Here is a 19,158-nt window from a genome sequence, read left to right as displayed (position 1 = left end):
TGGCAATATGTCATTTTTAACAACAATGATTTGCATGTCAGTTTTCCTCTTGTGATTTCAGAAAGATATTACGAATGGTTGTGTGAGCATCGGGTATAGAATCATTTCCAGTCATAAGGTAAGATTTTCCAAAGGAAAACAAAGAAAGTATACCTAAGTAAATGTTTATTCTAGTTCGTTATGCTTTTGCATTTTCTTATTTGTAGTTAGGAACAAATTCAATTCTACACACACAAAAAAGAAAAGAAGCGTTCGAGTTTATGATTGGTCAAAGGCTGAGTAAAAATCATGTTTCACTTGCATTCATACACGGGATCGAAAATGACAACAGACACATACACACACACACACACACACACACACACACACACACACACACACACACACACACACACACAGACACACACACACACAAATTCACCCACACACATTAAAACATTAAGAAAACATTTTGATTTATGCAGTTTTCATAAAAATTTTTGGGCATTATTTTATCCGAATTATCACTATAAATCAAAACTTTTTGGGTATGGCTTAAGATCGACATAATGGACATAAACTTTCTCGTTACAGTTGATAAAGAACCCTCAGCTGCGAACTCAGAGGGTCTTCTGGGTGTCATAAGGACAGTCGCTTCCCTGGATGGTCTTGACAAAGCGGGAGGTGTCAACATTGATGTTCTTGAAGGCAGCTTCACATTTCTTGACGTACCGATCATCCAGGCTCGGGGAGCGGGAGAAAATGAAGGCAAAGTCCGTGTAATAGCCACTGTTGAAGTCCACACAGGAGTAAGTACAGGCGTAGTTTGTGTAATCCGTCTCTAGGACAACAAATGGGGAGGCGAAGGCTGGAGGGAAGACAAGATGTTATGATTATTATGTACCATCATCATCATGCGAGGGAAAATATCTCGTCGCTACCAAGAATTTCATATATATATATATATATATATATATATATATATATATATATATATATATATATATATATATATATATATATATTACATCATTGTTTCATGGAAGGAGTGATAGTATAGGACACATACATATGCTAAAAGTAGATGAATAAACAAGAGATACTTACAGTTTTCGTAGTCAATGGTGAGGTGAGGATCACCCAAGGGGTTGGGGTACACCTGTCCGTTGCGCCTCAACAGATTACCATCAGCAGCGATGCCAGTCGACTTGACGGTAAACTGTTTATCATCTGTGGGATACGATGGCCAGGGGTCACAAACCTTCCCTCACGTGCAAAATATCTATAACAAACAAACTATGGCTAAACGACTATATGGGATGAGTATAGTCATAAACAGTGGTGCAAGATGGGAGATACATTACCAAAGAAAAATTCGTTTTGTACGCATTTCTCGATCAGTTGATAAGGATTGGTGGTAAGGCTATGTTCATACCACACTCCTGCAAACTGAAAATATAAAGAAATACATAACAATCAGGATTATGTGTATATCAATATTCAGTGACTAAAGTCATAAACATTCTATTTCTGTAAAATAGATATAATCAAAATAGTCATGATGAACGAGAGACATGTGATTGAAGATGAGTGATATAAGGAAATTCAAGTAATCAAGAGTAAAACATTTAAAGCATTTGAACATACCCTCTTCGGCCCTGTTAACTACCCTCTATTTATTACCTCACATATCTCTTACTCTTTCTTAAGAAGTTGGGGTAGTCCAAGGAAACCTTTGTGATACAGCAGAACTAGGAGCTTTTCAGTGCTTTAATGTTCCCCTTTCAAAGCAAACCCCAACTCAGAAGGTAAATTTAAGGATCTTCACATAATTTTAGGATGAAGTTGTTAATGAAAAGAATATGGACGTAGATTGGAAAAGGTTTCGTAAAACTTTCAGAGCAGTAAAAGGAAACACATGTAACAATACGTAGCAAACGGAACGAAGCCGAAATGGCGGAGCAAAGGCATCAAGAAGTTGTGTGACGAAGCAGTACACAAGAAACTAAAACAAACCAGTAAATTACATGATGGACAATAATATTAGACTCTATGTAGAGAATCCGTTAGACTATGTCAACAGAAACGCCAGTACGATGTGTTTATGGAGACTTGGTTTTAAGACAACGGAACCATGGCAAGGATTTTATATGATTCTCTGTCAAGTGTAATAACCACTGAAGACACAAATCAAGCCTATTGCTAAAAGCGGCAAATGTTTGGAACACACAAACATCAAAAGATGAAGATATACTAACGGCATTACATGAGATGAAGGTACATAAAACGGCAGGTGGAGATAACTTTCATGCGAAGACAATGAAAGAGACGAAAGATGAGATAGTTAAGACCATGAATGCTCTCTTGCTAAGGGGGAATCTTATCAGAGGAACAGAAACTTGCCAGTGTAACACCAGTATTGAAATGGTAACGGATCACTGCCTAGAAAGTATCGTTCAATTATCCTAACTTCTGTCGTTGTTACAATTATGGAAATCATCATGCAGGATATATTTGTCAACCATTGTGAGGATCATCCCTAAACGATTCTAAGCACGGTTTCGTTTTAATGAGATCCTTGGAATATGACAAATTCGCTTGATTTATAGTATGATATAATCTATTTCTTTTTAAAATGAGGTAAAGCAACTCATGACGTCAAGTTAGGTTTTACGAATCTATCAAATCTAAGCCTAGGAAGTTATTCTCGCTATTTGCTAGAAGCCAGTGCGTCCCCGTCTTGAATTTTGGATTCAGTTCTGGTCACTGCTTGAGAATAGACACAAACCGAGTGGAGCGATGATTCCCAGACTGAGAAACAGAGAGCCATTAAACGACATGAATCTATTCAACATTGAAAAGAGAAGGTTAAGGAGTGATCTACTACAAGTATTCATGGCTATTAAGGACTTCGATACTCTTGATCTATCTGACGTCGATCGCAGAAATGGATGCAGATTCGTTGGCAAACGTTTTACCTCGAGTGAGGTAAAGCACTGTTTCTACAGCAGGATTGTTAACATATGGAATGATTTACCCAAAAAGTAGTTGAAAGCGTTGCCATGGGTACCTTGAAGAATAGACTTGATATAGATTTCACTTCAGATCCAAGACTAATATTGTTTGCACCTCAATGATTAAATGAAAATATACAGGATTTTCTCTTAGCAATATCTGCATGTCTTTTTACTCTTACCACACTAGACCACGAGTCCTTCTTCTCTTACCTTACACTAATCCACGAGTTTCTGATCTCTTCCAATATCACATGCAACCTCGTTAGGATCCGATGGTCTGATTTTGTTTCAATTCCTTTTGGAAAAAAAATGTACTTCGCCTCATTTGAGGTAAAACGTTAACCTACGAGTTTGTATCCATTACTATGAGTGAAATGTGACGAGTCAAGCTTTCAGTAGCTTATTAGAGCGATATTATCGAATGCATGTATGAGATCACCCCTTGACTTACGTTCTTTTCTAGTCTTAATGTTTTTACATCATCCAGTCGGCTATTATAAGATTTGTGTCTCAATCCGAGATCATTATGGTAGCTCGACACTGTATTCTCTCCACTCTGTCTATGTCTAGACATTGATTATCCTGACACTAAAACGTTGCGCTCATATCTCCATAAACAGATGAGCGGCAGATCATATAACCCAGCACCCGAAAAAAAGGATCCGCTCCTTTCAAGACAATGTTAGGCCATATCACACTCACTCAAGAACTGTAAAATGAGGATTATGTCGTCTTCGAATATTGCACTAAGAACTCACTTTTGAGAGGTTGGGTGCCTGTTCTGCCCATAGCTTAATTTCTTCAACTGCAGGACACTGTCCAAGGACCACGAAGTCTGGGATCTTGTCAGCAGCGGCTGCCGCCACAATAGCAAGGACGAGACAAATCGGATTCATAGTGCTACACACAAGACACGTTTCTGAGCGCATGTAGAGAGCGGTCGCCCCTATATATATACACGTATGTATAGGCGGCAAGACGACACTGACCTTAGGTACGCCACTTACCTGCCGTAGTTAATGGCTCCTCCCACTGCCGTTGTTGCCAGCTTCTGCTGTTATATAAGGCAGGGGAGGAGGTGTGAGTCACCTCATAGTGTCCATACCTGCAGACATGTTTGCTACCATCATCGCTTCTGTCCTCGTGGTCAGTGTGGCCGGTGAGGGTATCCCAGACTTTGTCACTCCTGGGAAATGTGCCAGTGTGAAACATCAGGATAACTTCGATCTTCGAAAGGTAAGCTTCGCTGTATACGAGTGGGATATGACGTCTTCATAGCTTTTCTATTTCCACCTTTCTCATACATACGTACTTGTTTATATACTTACCTGCATACAAAAGTGTTTCTTTGTGTGTATCGTCCTTATCATACCAAGTTGTATGTGTGTGTCTTTGTGTACAGACAGAGGAATAAAGTTGTGGTACATAGTATATACAAGGTTAAGGATCGGAGAAAAACTCCCTCCACGTATCACTCAAATGGTAATCACACACGTGTTTATGTGTGTGTGTGTGTGTGTGTGTGTGTGTTTGTGTGTGTGTGTGTGTGTGTGTGTTTATAAGTGTCACGTGATAGTAAATCATAAAGGGGGTCTATAATGCCGAACAGATTTATTTTGTTTTGAATCTATTATGATATACATAATCACTTGATGCAATGCTTTATGAAATCCAAATACATGTAAATCTTAGATAATTATATTCAAATGGAAGTAGTATTATTGTGAAGCCTTATGAGGATTTCTCTCATAGATTCGAACCAGCATTCGAAAATATAACAATGGATTCATCCGAATTTATAGATGTTATATGAGAAGCATTTTTGACATTACGTGTTCCATGGGATTTACATATTTCTAAGAGGATTTCATATCTCTCTCTTCCCACCCCACAGTATGCTGGACGATGGTATCATACCCACATGATTAAGAACCCATACGAGGCGGCGAGTCGATGCATTCACTCAACCTACGAATATTCTGAAACCGACTATGGCTTCAAGGTGACTACCGGCGGCTTCAACACTAACAACGAGTATCTCTCCCTAGACCTCAAGATCTACCCTACCAAGGAGTTCCCAGCAGCACACATGCTCATTGACGCTCCTTCAGGTAAGTGGAAACAGCATTACGAGTTTATTTTTTCGACATGTATTGAAAAGTTGTGAACTTATGCCACTTTTTATGGTTAGGTTAAAAAAAAATATGCATATGATAAAGTACATATTTAATGATATAGAAATTCTTTTTATCGAGGAATATTTGTCTAAACTTTATTTTTATTTTCTTTTCTCTTGCGACAGTGTTTGCAGCGCCGTATGAGGTCATAGAGACTGACTACGACACGTACTCTTGCGTCTATAGCTGTATCTCCACCGGTAACTTCAAATCCGAGTTCGGCTTCGTGTTCTCCCGCACAGCTCAGACTTCAGGCCCAGCCTTGCAGAAGTGTGCCAGTGTCTTCCAAAAGAATGGTGTCGAGTTCTCCAAGTTTGTACCTGTGTCACAGACTGCTGAATGCGTCTACAGATCCTAAGACATTCTTTGATACAATTACACCCCTTTCCTTTAAGATGTAGGAATATCTTTCTTGCATGAATTTTGAGCAATGATAAGGGAATCACCAAGACCAAATGTGTATACTGTAGGTACCTTTGTTAAGCAGAGTGGCTTGATGAATTATAGTGTACGTATTTCTAAGATTTACTCCTTAGATAGATAAAACAATTACATACACAATTTTGGATATGTGAATAACAAAATTTTGATTACATTCTTATTTGCCTGGCCGTACGAAAATATGTAAGGAAAACTGAATAAAAATCATATTCATAAAGGAAAATGTATTTAATCTACTCCCTACTTCATATCCCGAATACTCACATGACATTTCTTGAGTAGTATTTCTTGATTTTGGTAAAGTGTGGTAAAGAAGAAAGCTGACAGTAAATGTGGATTTGGCAGCGGATGGAACCATGGAAGCGAGGTGAATCATAGGGTGGGGGAGGGGGCGAAAGTTCTGGGAGCGTTGAAAAATGTGTGGAAGTCGAGAACGTTATCTTGGAAAGCAAAAATGGGTATGTTTGAAGGAATAGTGGTTCCATCAATGTTATATGGTTGCGAAGCGTGGGCTATAGACAGAGTTGTGCGGTGGAGGGTGGATGTGCTGGAAATGAGATGTTTGAGGACATTATGTGGTGTGAGGTGGTTTGATCGAGTAAGTAATGAAAGGGTAAGAGAGATGTGTGGTAATAAAAAGATTGTGGTTGAGAGAGCGAGGAGAGTGTTTTGAAATGGTTTGGTCACATGGAGAGAATGAATGAGGAAAGATTGACAAAGAGGATATATGCGTAAGAGGTGGAGGGAACGAGGAGAAGTGGGAGGCCAAATTGGAGGTGGAAAGATAGAGTGAAAAAGATTTTGAATGATCGGGGCCTGAACATGCATATATATATATATATATATATATATATATATATATATATATATATATATATATATATATATACTATAATTTGAATATGCTCTATTGGTTAGCTCTAAACTTACTCGAAAACCATATTTGTAGTGATGGAAGAATGATGTATGGATAAGAAAATAAGTTGTACATAGATGCTACATTTCTACAATCATTTCTACGAAATTCATGAAACTTTTTGCTCCATTGGAAGACATAGGAACTTACGTCAAAGCTCTGTGCTGAGTGTGCTCTAGAAGGCGTATAAAACAATTAGATTTGTAGCCAGGAGAACGGAACAATATCATTCATTTTTTTGCTTTTATAAAGCCCTGAAGGTTGTTCATGACATAATGACTGAACACATATCAGAAAATAAATCTTGAAAATACATGATTGTCGAGGAATAAAACACAATGACAAGGAATCACTCCTCACTGTTAATGTGAGCTAAGTTCCTGTAATGTCGCTTTGCAGAAGAATAACACCATCAGTAAGACCTTAATAAACAATAGTCCAAATCATGTAACAATTGGGAGCGTTTACGCCGTCAGATGCAAGGCATGTAGGTATACTGATGGAGGCCATACAGGTAAGACTGCAACGGAGAGGTGTTCTTGGCATCGACATTCAGTACGGAGGGATGACCAGAAAAAATGCAATCACTAAACATTTTCATGAAAGTGATCATCCCATACATCTTGAAAATCCCCTTTATTCTATACCCCTCTGCTGATTATGCCACACGTATGGTAATTGAATCTGTCTTAATTGCTAATGCTAAGAACTTTGATTTGTCCCCAGGCAATTTTAAAGCCTATCCTAGCATTGATAAACAAGAAAACAGAAAAGGTTGTTTATGACACATCCAGCTACCCAGGTCAACCCCCGCCACCTGACCTTCCTTGATCACTCTCCCTTGCAAGGGTCAAGATCAGACATAGCAAACAGTGCTTGGCTTAGAAAGATTTGGTGTCTGGACGGCGGGAACCAGGTGTGATGTTGGGATTTAAATAACTTTGTTAAGTACTGGCACCTGATGAGATGGATTGTCTTCACGAAACGTCGTGCCACATGTATAAAAAAATTATATTTTAAATGAATTGTATGAATTCCTACTGAAGTGCAATTTCATAGTTACTGGGAAAGACGCGAGAAGCTTCGGCGTGTAGGAAAAGAAGCAGTTGTCAAAACGGCCCACCTAAAGTTGCTGATGGCCACACAATAATTATTTGACGTAGCAGATTGCCTAGTATTGCTTGGTGTAGCTAGTGGTGTGGGCACAGGAGTAGCCAGCTCTCGGGAGGAGAAACCAAATTGATACCTATAAAAGAGGGAAAGTGAATCAACAATAAAGCATAGGGCAAGGGGGTCAAGTTTGGAAGTTAGCCGGACCGCTTTCGACGTAACTCTGTCAAGTAAGGATGCAGAGCTTGAATTACCCCTAATGTGAGAGCAGTACTCCATAAAAGGACTAATAATTTCCCTGTGTAAACAGAGCAACTGTTCAGAAGAGATGAAGTGTCGACATCTAAACAGGACATCCAGTTTCTTAGAGGCTGACTTAGCTATATCTGTAATGTGCGTTTTTTCAAGAAAGAGTGGATGTTACAATAACACTATGTTCATCGAGTCAAAAGGTGGAATTACAGAACCATCAAAGGTGAGACGATAGTTGTGAGGAGTTTCCAAGAAAGAGATGGGTAGAAACTGGGTCTTGAAGGCATTAAACTTAAGAAAATGTTGTGTACCCCACTGAGATATCCTGTCCAAGTTGAGAGAAGAGCGATTAGATTTGAAGGATGTAGATGATTGCTGTGTTGAGTCGTCAGCGTATGAGTGCACTGGAGTATTTGTGGCGGATAGGAAACCGTTGAAAAAAAAAAAAGTGTAGGGTAACAGGACAGAACCTTGAGGGACACCACTGTTGATGGAGAAGTGTGGTGAGGCTAATCCCTCAACAACCACAGAGATAGATATGCCGGAGAGGAAGATAGATATGAAGGACGAGAGTGAGGAAGGGGGAAGCCTACAGAGGGAAGCTTAGAGATCAGATCCCAGTGCCACACCCTGTCAATTACATATGACTTCCGAAAGTCTTTCAAGGATGATGACCAGACATTAGTAAGATAGGATAGAATATCACCAGTGAAATTGCCTTACGGAAGCCATACTGGTGATGAGGGAGAAGACTGTGATACATATCTTATTTTCAATTTCCCAAAGACCTCTCTCCAGAGGCTCCAACCGCTTATGGCTGCGCTGCTTCCAGAAACAAGGAAATGTGGTCTATTTTGGAGTGAGAAATGATTTGAAGAAACTGTACTTCCACTTCTACAGCCTTCCCAAAAGTGTAATTTTCGAAACTGTTTCCCTTTTGCTTCTCCTCCGCTCTTCTAAATCTACCATCTTTAGAGCTTGCTTCGACCATCTGAATTCCTGCCACGAAGGTGAAGAGATCTCAGGTGTTGTGATTAACGATTGTTTTTCTCAATACTTTACAGTGAATCAGCAGTTATTACTCAAAGCAAAGCTACAATCATGGTGTCATATATATATATATATATATATATATATATATATATATATATATATATATATATATATATATATATATATATATATTCTGTAGACTTGAGATTTGTATCAGCACTTTAATGTAAATCTTCATTCACCATTTGGCAGACTCATTTGTCCAGAATCATATAATGTGAAAGTATTTTGAACCTAAATGATTATCACTGTTTTCGTCAGAGATGTTCCAATGATTCCCTTACAGAATTCAATTGTCTTCTGCCGTACAGTATCTTGATATTTTCACTATAGTTTTTGCTTCATGCCGCTATGTGCAGGCTTTCTTTGGTGATAATACTTTAATTTCTATAATTGTACTACTGTCAGTATGGTAAGCATGATGCAATTATGAATAGTTTCATTTTTTTCAATTGGTAATATGTCATTTTTATCAACAATGATTTGCATGTCAGTTTTCCTCTTGTGATTTCAGAAAGATATTACGAATGGTTGTGTGAACATCGGGTATAGAATCATTTCCAGTCATAAGGTAAGATTTTCCAAAGGAAAACAAAGAAAGTATACCTAAGTAAATGTTTATTCTAGTTCGTTATGCTTTTGCATTTTCTTATTTGTAGTTAGGAACAAATTCAATTCTACACACAAAAAAAAGAAAAGAAGCGTTCGAGTTTATGATTAGTCAAAGGCTGAGTAAAAATCATGTTTCACTTGCATTCATACACGGGATCGAAAATGACAAACACACACACACACACACACACACACACACACACACACACACACACACACACACACACAAATTCACCCACACACATTCAAACATTAAGAAAACATTTTGATATATGCAGTTTTCATAAAAATTTTTGGGCATTATTTTATCCGAATTATCACTATAAATCAAAACTTTTTGGGTATAGCTTAAGATCGACATAATGGAGATAAACTTTCTCGTTACAGTTGATAAAGAACCCTCAGCTGCGAACTCAGAGGGTCTTCTGGGTGTCATAAGGACAATCTCTTCCCTGGATGGTCTTGACAAAGCGGGAGGTGTCAACATTGATGTTCTTGAAGGCAGCTTCACATTTCTTGACGTACCGATCATCCAGGCTCGGGGAGCGGGAGAAAATGAAGGCAAAGTCCGTGTAATAGCCACTGTTGAAGTCCACACAGGAGTAAGTGCAGGCGTAGTTTGTGTAATCCGTCTCTAGGACAACAAATGGGGAGGCGAAGGCTGGAGGGAAGACAAGATGTTATGATTATTATGTCTCATCTATTCGAGGGAAAATATCTCTTCACTAGGAAGGATTTTATATATATATATATATATATATATATATATATATATATATATATATATATATATATATATATATATATATATATATATATATATATATATATACATATATATATATATATATATATATATATATATATATATATATATATATATATATATATATATATATATATATATATATATATATATATATATATACGAACAAAGTGTATAGGAACGCGCGTGTGTGTGTGTGTGTGCGTGTGTGCTCCACTGAGATATCCTCTCCAAGTCTGAGTTTTATTGAAGAAACTGTGTCAAGACGAGATAAAGGTCGAGTGAGAGAAGAGTGAGTAGAATTGAAGGATGCGGATGAATGTAGAGATGAGTCGTCAGCGTATGAGTGCATTAGGCCATGTGTTGAGGAGAGGAAGTCGTCGGAAAAAAAAAGGAGAAAAAGTGTAGGGAACAAGACAGAACCTTGAGGGACACCACTGTTGATATAGGGAGAAAACTGATTCATCAACAACCACAGAGATAGATGTTTGTGTCTCAAGGTCCCATACAAAAAGCAGCGAGTGATAATATAAGCCAGACTTATGGCAAACATAGAAGAATAAACAAGAGATACTTACAGTTTTCGTAGTCAATGGTGAGGTGAGGATCACCCATGGGGTTGGGGTACACCTGTCCGTTGAGCCTCAACAGATTACCATCAGCAGCGATGCCAGTCGACTTGACGGTAAACTGTTCATCATCTGTGGGATACGATGGCCAGGGGTCACAAACCTTCCCTCACGTGCAAAATATCTATAACAAACAAACTATGGCTAAACGACTATATGGGATGAGTATAGTCATAAACAGTGGTGCAAGATGGGATATATATTACCGAAGAAATATTCGTTTCGTACGCACTTCTCGATCAGCTGATACGGATTAGTGGTAAGGCCAAACTCATACCACACTCCTGCAAACTGAAATATAAAACCATATAGATGATGCAGGATCATCTGTAGAGTAATTGATATTCATAGACCGAAGTAAAGTAAGAGGTTTTAATGAGAGATTGATAAAGTAGTTATGCTTCTAAGTGAAGAAGACTAGTGCTGAACACATCTCTTCAAATACGGAAGCAAACATGAAACGAAGTTGGTGATTTAGAATGATTTGATTTAAAGTAACATATCGAAAAATTCATGATAATCAATAGCTTTTTTATATATACATATATATATATATATATATATATATATATATATATATATATATATAGAGAGAGAGAGAGAGAGAGAGAGAGAGAGAGAGGTTGCAAGTTAATGCTTCCCCAAGATGCATATAAACAAGTGAACAAGAATTTGTGTCCTGGCAACAGGCATAGTCTTTCATATGTTAAGATGTTATTGTATTTATTGAGAAATATAGGACGAATCTTTCTTTAATACGTTTATAATTAATAAAATCATTTTAACTCCTTTATATTTCGTTGTATACATGAGTGTGCTATGTATGTGAAGAGAAGCTCTCCAAATAACTTCATGCAAGAAGATAGAATTACATTGATTATCAGATCCAAGAAACTAATCTGGATGGCAAAAAAAGGAAAAGAAAAAAAAGATCATTAAACTTTAAGTTAGAAACTTACTCTTGAGTGATTTGGCACCTGCTCTCCCCACAACTTATTTTCGTCAACTGCAGGACACTGGCCGAGGACCACGAAGTTTGGGATCTTGTCAGCAGCGGCGGCTGCCACAAGGACCAGTAGAACGCAGAGCGTGTTCATAGTGCGAGGAGAGGTTTCGCTGGTTTGCTGATTGGTTAGGTTAGCGAGGCGTAACCCTTATCAACTGCCACACTCAAAGGCCTGCCCTCCTGTATATATAGGCGGCATGACGTCATTGACCTCAACCGTATTACAAAACCCTTCCCGTACTCATTGGCCCCTCCCACTGCTCCTGTAGCTAGGCTCATCTCATATAAAAGGCAAGGAAAGCCAGTCGGCACCAGAGTCCATAGCTACAGACATGTTTGCTACAGTCTTGGCAGCTGCCCTTGTGATTTGTGTGGCCGGCGATGGCATTCCAGAGTTTGTGTCTTCTGGAAAATGTGCTGCTGTTCAACTCCAAGACAACTTTGATCTTCGAAGGGTAAGCTTTCAACGTATAGTTATGTTTAGTGTACTTTGTTTTACCGTATTTACATCTTTCATGTACAAATATACGAGGATGGGTTTGCACTTGTAAAAGCGTTTGTTTTGGTGTCGTCTTACCTGTTTGTCTTGATGTTTTTGAAGACAAACACACACTGTAGGAGTTAAGCTGTAGGGTTAGTGTGAGGGCAAGAGCAAAGGAGTTGTTGACACTTGTGCAGAAGGAGGTGTTGTGGGGGTGTGTGGAAACATAGGAACTTCAGCTCGAGACTGAAGTTAAGGAAAGAACAGGTGGATGATGAATAGTGGATTCCTGTTAGTATTGATACACTTGGCAGTGAGAAAGGGTTGAAAAAGAGAGGTGAGTGATTTGGGAGGAGCTGAGTGGGTGGGTGAGTCAGCAGTGTTGACATTAGGGATCAGATATCAGAAATGGGTGATTTACATGCAAGTGTGGGGGATGATGTGTCAGTTGAGGGTATAATGGTGGGGTTTGGGATGCCCATTGGGGAAAGAAAACGGTGAACTTTTGTGGCGTTGTGTACTCAAAAAGAACAAGATAGCTTAGGAATACGTGATTTAAAAAAAGAGATACGTTCATAAGTTTATGAAGGAAAATATAATAAATGATAAGCGGACTTGACTAGTTAATGTCTTAAATGATGGATGTACTAAAAACGCACAAGCAAAAGTAAATGGGCTAAGAGGAACCTACTTGGTGGGAGCTTTAGGGAAAAAGGTGGTGAAATGAAGAACTTGGAAAGACTTGCTTGTGTGAGGAGATAGTGGGAGAAACTGAGTGAACATTGGGAAAAAGTGATATTCAGCCAAGGTAAGAAAATGGACGAGGAATTGAAATTATTTGCGGAAGCAATGCTTACATGTGCAAGAGAGGTTTGTGGCATGTTAAGGAGGGTTGGGGCGTGCGAGGAAGGGTAGTTAGTGGTGGGATGAAGTTGTTTGTGAAACCAAAGAACCTGAAGGTAAGAAAACGGACGAATCAGGATATATATATATATATATATATATATATATATATATATATATATATATATATATATATATATATATTCTTATGAATATCTTGATCACGCGCAAAATTGTGATCCTTTCCAATATATATATATATATATATATATATATATATATATATATATATATATATATATATATATATATATATATATATATATATATATATATATATATATATATATATATATATATATACTTAAATTTTCATGTTAGTTATGGTAAACATAAAGATCTTTCATAATGTTCGATCTTCTCGAAACGATCCATTCACAGCTTTGAATACATGTTTCAGAAGCATTACAATAATTTTATGTAGATCTATGTCTGTTACATGAAGACTGCTTTTGATATTACGTTCTGCTTGGGCAGATTATGAAAAGTGGTTCAAATGGACTCCACTGAAAAAAAATCGCATCAAGAACTGTCGAAGACACTGATTTCCATTTTTTTTTTCTTCCCACAGTATGCTGGACGATGGTACCATACCCACATGATTGAGAACCCATACCAGGCGGTGAGTCGGTGCATTCACTCAACCTACGAATATTCTGATACCGACTATGGCTTCAAGGTGACTACCGGCGGCTTCAACAGTAACAACGAGTATCTCTCCCTAGACCTCAAGATCTACCCTACCAAGGAGTTCCCAGCAGCACACATGCTCCTTGACGCTCCCTCAGGTAAGTGAAGGCAACATAAACTTGGGGAAATATTTCCCTATACATATTAAAAAGTTGTGATACTATACTGCTTTTCATTCTTTTGTTGAAATATATTCAAGAAAGTACATATCTAATAAAATATGGATACTTCATAACGAGAAATCTTTGTCTCAAGTTAAACTTTATTGTTATTTTCTTTTCTCTTGCGACAGTGTTTGCAGCGCCGTATGAGGTCATAGAGACTGACTACGACACGTACTCCTTGCGTCTATAGCTGTATCTCCACCGGTAACTTCAAATCCGAGTTCGGCTTCGTGTTCTCCCGCACAGCTCAGACTTCAGGCCCAGCCTTGCAGAAGTGTGCCAGTGTCTTCCAAAAGAATGGTGTCGAGTTCTCCAAGTTTGTACCTGTGTCGCAGACTGCTGAATGCGTCTACAGATCCTAAGACATTCTTTTGCACATTTTTACCACGAAAGATGTTAGGATGTAAAGCATGATTAAATTGATCCCACTTTCCTGGAGGATCAGATCTTTTAAAAACCCTGTTCGTTAAGGTTCCCGTGATTAAATGGTCCAGAATTAGCTTTGATCGGTACAGCTGTTAACGAAAAATCTTCTTCTAGCATAGAGCATATACCAAATATCATGTTTATATTATATATAGGACATATTCATGTTTTATTTACGTAAGTGAATGTACATGTTTATGTTTCTTCTGGAATTAAGGCTATGTTAAGTAGTTGGGTTTGATTAAAGTTCAACTTTGTTCAATTGACTTTTAAAAGAACAAAAACTATTTTGATGAGCTCAGTTTTTGTAAGAGACAGTGTTTATAAGAGAACTGTGAACATTATCCTTTGATTTGTACTAGGCCTTAACGCCTGTTGGCATGTAACGACCCTTAACGCCTGTTGGAATGTAACGACAAAAATATACAAAAAAATTTCATTCAGTCCTGAAATTTTGTTGCTGAATCAATAAATAAACAATTTTTCACGATGGTGAAGACTTTTTCTGTCAACGTTAACCACAGGATAAGCTAGATATACACATGACAACGAAGCTAGATATATACATGACAACGACGAAGAGAGTCATGAAAGGAATAGAAATCTAATCACTGGAATAGAAAAAGTAAAAGGGTATGTACTAAAGAATAATTTCCAGGAAAAAAGATGAAGAAAAAATAAAAAATCACAGGAGGCTCGTTACTGAGTTTCACTGTGACGCAACAGGTGTACTAAGAAAACTCCCAAGCTCTCGATGGGTAATTGAAGCATTACTAGTCTTATCAGAATCCAAAGGTACTTGCAGAGGTTGGTGACTGAGTTTGGTAAAGTGTGTGAAAGAAGAAAATTGAGTGTAAATGTAAATAAGAGCAAGGTTATTAGGTTCAGTAGGGTTGAGGGACAAGTCAATTGGGAGGTAAGTTTGAATGGAGAAAAATTGGAGGAAGTGAAGTGTTTTAGATATCTGGGAGTGGATTTAACAGCGGATGGAACTATGGAAGCGGAAGTGACTCGTCACAGGGTGGTGGAGGGGGCGAAGGTTTTGGGAGCGATGAATGTGTAACGGCGAGAACGTTATCTCGGAGAGCAAAAATGGGTATGTTTGAAGGAATAGTGGTTCCAACAATGTTATATGGTCGCGAGGCATGGATTATAGATAGGGCTGTACGGAGGAGGGTGGATGTGTTGGAAGTGGAATGTTTGAGGACAATATGTGGTGTGAGGTGGTTTGATAGAGTAAGTAATGAATGGGTGAGAGAGATGTGTGGTAATAAAAACAGTGATGGTTGAGAGAGCAGAAGGTGTTTTGAATGGTTTGGAGACATAGAGAGGATGAGTGAGGAAGGATTGCCAGAGAGGATATACGTGTCAGAGGTGGACGGAAGAAGAGAAGCGGCAGAGCAAATTGGAGGTGGAAGGATGGATTGAAAAAGATTTTAGCGATCGGGGCCTGAACATACAGGAGGGTGATAGGCGTGCATGGCATGGAATAGAGTGAACTGGAACGATATGGTATACCGGGGTGGACGTGCTGTCAATTGAACAAGGGCATGTGAAGCGTCGGGGGTAAACCATGGAAAGTTTTGTGATGCCTGGATGTGGAAAGCGAGCTGTGCTTTTCGGTGCATTACACATGACAGTTAGAGACTGAGTGTGAACGAATGTGGCCTTTTTTGTCTTTTCCTGGCGCTACCTTGGTGGGGGGGAGGGGAATGTTATCTCATGTGTGGCGAGGTGGCGAGGAAAATGGATGAAGGCAGCATGTATGAATATGTATGTACATGTGTACATGTGTATATGTTTGTGTATATACATACGTATGTATACGTTGAAATGTATGTATATGTATGTATACGTTGAAATGTATGTATATGTATGTATACGTGAGAAAGGATAGTGAATATTGCGATGACAAAGTTAGGTTACTAGTGAAAGGGAAAAACAAGATGTGTGGGCACTATTTGCAGAGAGGGAGTACATGGCGAATCTACAAGAAAAAGCAGCAGCAGGTCAAGAAGAGGATGTCCGGGGGCTGAAAAAGAGAGCAAATGAGAGTTGGTGCGAGCGAGTTAAAGCAAACTTCAGGGAGAAAAAAAAAAATGGAAGGATGTTGGTAGTATGAGAAAGACAAGAGATGTAATAGGAATATCGATGAAGTGGGCTACTGGGGTTATAGCAACAGGAAGAAGTTATCTGAAGTGAATGAGTATCTATGAAGGAATGTGAAATGTGTTCGATGACAGAATGGTATATTTGACAAAGCCATGATAAGTGGTTTAGTTAAAATAGAAATAGGGGTGATAACCTTGCATAAACTGTAGTGTGTCAAAGCAGCTGGACTGGATGGTGTAGCAGTGGAATACCTTAACAAAGAGGGTAAGTGTATTGTTGATTGGTTAATGAGGATTTCCAGTATACGAATGGATGTATGGGAAGGTGACGCCACTATGTCGTATTGTTCTCTACGGCCAGCAAACACATTAGGAAAGAAATTACAAGAAGTCTCAGTTGGTTCTGCAGATATCTGGATCTCATCCAGTCCATATCTATAGGGTAAGAAACGATACAACCCAGTGAGTGTCTCAGTTCTGTTATACTTGTCGATGTGGTATGCTAGGTTTTGCGTATCCTGCGCAATCGGGTTCTGGGTACGAAAAAACAGCTTTTTGTAGTAGGGGAGCTGCTTGGACCTCTTACTGTTTCGAAGCTACGCTCTACGTAAGAGCAACGTAGCCCGGGCTTATTTAAGGCAAGAAAGGTTTTGACAGCACTGTACTCCGTACTCCATTACGTCCGATGACAATGATACAACACTTTACGGGGTGAGCTCTCGCTGGTAGCGTTACCACATGTAGTTGGAGTCCGGTAACACCATATATATATATATATATATATATATATATAAAGTTAAAGTTTGAAATTAGAGTAACCTTTTGATTTAGATATTTTGATCAAAAAAGTCAATTTCTTTAATACCTGGTTTCAAGGGGAAAATTCTGTCGTTGCGTTTTCTTTTTTAATCGTTTCTTTTATGAACTGAACGTCTCATTCATCATATACTCTCACGGGCGGACTGTTCCTAGAATTTTTCTCGTGGTCTGACTTTTTCATTTCGTTTCTTGGTATATCCACCACGTCCTTCAACTGAGTGCTTTGACTTTTCGCTAACTTTGCTCATGTTCCGCGAAGAAGAATTTCTCGCTAACTTTCTGCATGTTCCACGTATATGACTTCTCGCTAAATTTGCTCATGTTCCGCGTATAAGAATTCTTGCTATATTTTCCCGTGTTCCACGTATACGATTTCTCGCTAACTTTGCTCAAGGTCCGCTTAAGCTCAACGCTAATATGTCGCTAGATAGAAAAAAGACAGATGTTTGCTAGATAAAAACCCGTCCACTCTCTGATTCTATATATGTACTTGATCTCCTGAAGTTCGGCTTGACTCGCCCATTTCGTGAAGTCATGTTACTCTTTAGAAGCTTGACCTTCTCTACTTTTTCTTCCTTCTAAATACCTTTCCTAAATACCTTTACGAACTGTATCAAGTACGTTCACCCTGGGTATGTCGTTTCGCAAACCTACTTAAGGAGGCGTTTCGATTCTCCTTTTCACTCAGTACATAACAAACACGTTGGTTCAGAGGACTTTGATCATCCACCATCACCTGTGTTAACAAAGCATCTCAGGTATAATCTAATCAATACTCGCTAAAAGGAGTTACAATTACTCATAATGCGAAGTAGAATGTATGATACTTAACAGAGCTATCTGTAATGCTAAATACCAGATAGAAGACGGCGCGTCTGATCATAAAAAGGTTCCTCTTTTTTTATTTTTTTACATGCATGTTCGCTTATCACCACATTAATGAGGTAGCACAAGGGACGACGCAAAGCTGCTTCATTTGTTAAACTTACATTCTCTAGCTGTCATGTGTGATAAAACCGAAACTAGAGCCCCCTTACCCACGGCCAGGCCTCACAGACTATTCCTGTACACCAAATCGTTTTAGTTCTATTTCCATCGCATTCACGACTCCCACCCTCCTGTATGATGTGGCTTCCGGTAATTTAAAACCTGTTTCACTCCATTCCTCCCTCCACTTCTTACCTGCGTGTCTTTGTCTGTCTCTCTTCGTTGGTCTTTCCCATATGTGCACATCATTTCAGTACATTATGTCCAACTCTACATCATACTCCATTCACTACCACACCTTCCACTTCCCTCCCTTGCCTTGTTCAACCCGTCTCACACTATTCATTGTCCTCAGGCAAGAAGTACACAAGTTACGAGTGAACATAAGATACAGGTAAAACCATGAAGAAAAGGAAGATACAAAGTGTCAAGGGCTTTCGTATATTTACACCTTCAGGACTCAGGACTTTCTACAAACAAAATACGGAGTGGAAAATAATATAAAAATGGAGACTACGACACCTCATTAGGGCAGAAAGGATAGAGGGTCTAGTTCAAATCGGCAAGAGAGTGGGGAAGAGAAGAGGAGTCAGAAATGGTGTTAGATGAGAGTAGGGCT

General features: G+C 38.7%; 4 protein-coding genes across 4 annotated transcripts; 2 read left to right on the top strand and 2 right to left on the bottom strand.

Annotated features, from left to right (window-relative positions):
• Nucleotides 1-148: 148 nt before the first annotated feature.
• On the bottom strand, nucleotides 149-3,951 carry LOC139766640 (crustacyanin-C1 subunit-like). The gene is made up of 4 exons (XM_071695519.1): nucleotides 3,755-3,951; nucleotides 1,344-1,428; nucleotides 1,087-1,209; nucleotides 149-847 (listed from the first exon to the last, which is right to left on the bottom strand). Exons 1-4 carry the CDS (start codon nucleotides 3,923-3,925, stop codon nucleotides 600-602), a joined length of 627 nt encoding a protein of 208 aa, XP_071551620.1. The 5' UTR covers nucleotides 3,926-3,951; the 3' UTR covers nucleotides 149-599.
• A 123-nt stretch (nucleotides 3,952-4,074) lies between these two features.
• LOC139766642 (crustacyanin-A2 subunit-like) lies at nucleotides 4,075-5,832 on the top strand. Its single transcript, XM_071695521.1, has 3 exons — nucleotides 4,075-4,232; nucleotides 4,891-5,107; nucleotides 5,299-5,832. Exons 1-3 carry the CDS (start codon nucleotides 4,110-4,112, stop codon nucleotides 5,529-5,531), a joined length of 573 nt encoding a protein of 190 aa, XP_071551622.1. The 5' UTR covers nucleotides 4,075-4,109; the 3' UTR covers nucleotides 5,532-5,832.
• Nucleotides 5,833-9,551: 3,719 nt separating this feature from the next.
• Nucleotides 9,552-12,112, bottom strand: LOC139766641 (crustacyanin-A1 subunit-like). Its single transcript, XM_071695520.1, has 4 exons — nucleotides 11,912-12,112; nucleotides 11,159-11,243; nucleotides 10,902-11,024; nucleotides 9,552-10,218 (listed from the first exon to the last, which is right to left on the bottom strand). Exons 1-4 carry the CDS (start codon nucleotides 12,047-12,049, stop codon nucleotides 9,971-9,973), a joined length of 594 nt encoding a protein of 197 aa, XP_071551621.1. The 5' UTR covers nucleotides 12,050-12,112; the 3' UTR covers nucleotides 9,552-9,970.
• Nucleotides 12,113-12,285: 173 nt separating this feature from the next.
• On the top strand, nucleotides 12,286-15,113 carry LOC139766796 (crustacyanin-A2 subunit-like). The gene is given in 4 exon segments (XM_071695717.1): nucleotides 12,286-12,413; nucleotides 13,914-14,130; nucleotides 14,325-14,374; nucleotides 14,376-15,113. Coding segments are annotated over 4 exon segments (573 nt in total). The 5' UTR covers nucleotides 12,286-12,290; the 3' UTR covers nucleotides 14,559-15,113.
• The last annotated feature ends 4,045 nt before the right edge of the window (nucleotides 15,114-19,158 follow it).

This window comes from Panulirus ornatus, chromosome 58 (genome assembly GCF_036320965.1).
Source record: "Panulirus ornatus isolate Po-2019 chromosome 58, ASM3632096v1, whole genome shotgun sequence".
NCBI classification, from domain to species: Eukaryota; Metazoa; Arthropoda; class Malacostraca; order Decapoda; family Palinuridae; genus Panulirus; species Panulirus ornatus.
This window is presented reverse-complemented; position numbering and strand designations above follow the sequence as displayed.

Bases quoted from the DNA above. Each gene is read 5' to 3' on its own strand.
- LOC139766642 (XM_071695521.1), top strand. From the start codon at position 4,110: ATGTTTGCTACCATCATCGCTTCTGTCCTCGTGGTCAGTGTGGCCGGT. The intron at 4,233-4,890 runs GTAAGCTTCGCT...CCCACCCCACAG, and splicing joins ATAACTTCGATCTTCGAAAG to TATGCTGGACGATGGTATCA. The intron at 5,108-5,298 runs GTAAGTGGAAAC...CTCTTGCGACAG, and splicing joins GCTCATTGACGCTCCTTCAG to TGTTTGCAGCGCCGTATGAG.
- LOC139766640 (XM_071695519.1), bottom strand. From the start codon at position 3,925: ATGCGCTCAGAAACGTGTCTTGTGTGTAGCACTATGAATCCGATTTGT. The intron at 1,210-1,343 runs GTAATGTATCTC...CGTATCCCACAG, and splicing joins ACAAAACGAATTTTTCTTTG to ATGATAAACAGTTTACCGTC. The intron at 848-1,086 runs GTAAGTATCTCT...TCTTCCCTCCAG, and splicing joins CACCATTGACTACGAAAACT to CCTTCGCCTCCCCATTTGTT.
- LOC139766641 (XM_071695520.1), bottom strand. From the start codon at position 12,049: ATGAACACGCTCTGCGTTCTACTGGTCCTTGTGGCAGCCGCCGCTGCT. The intron at 11,244-11,911 runs GTAAGTTTCTAA...TTTATATTTCAG, and splicing joins AGGTGCCAAATCACTCAAGA to TTTGCAGGAGTGTGGTATGA. The intron at 11,025-11,158 runs GTAATATATATC...CGTATCCCACAG, and splicing joins ACGAAACGAATATTTCTTCG to ATGATGAACAGTTTACCGTC.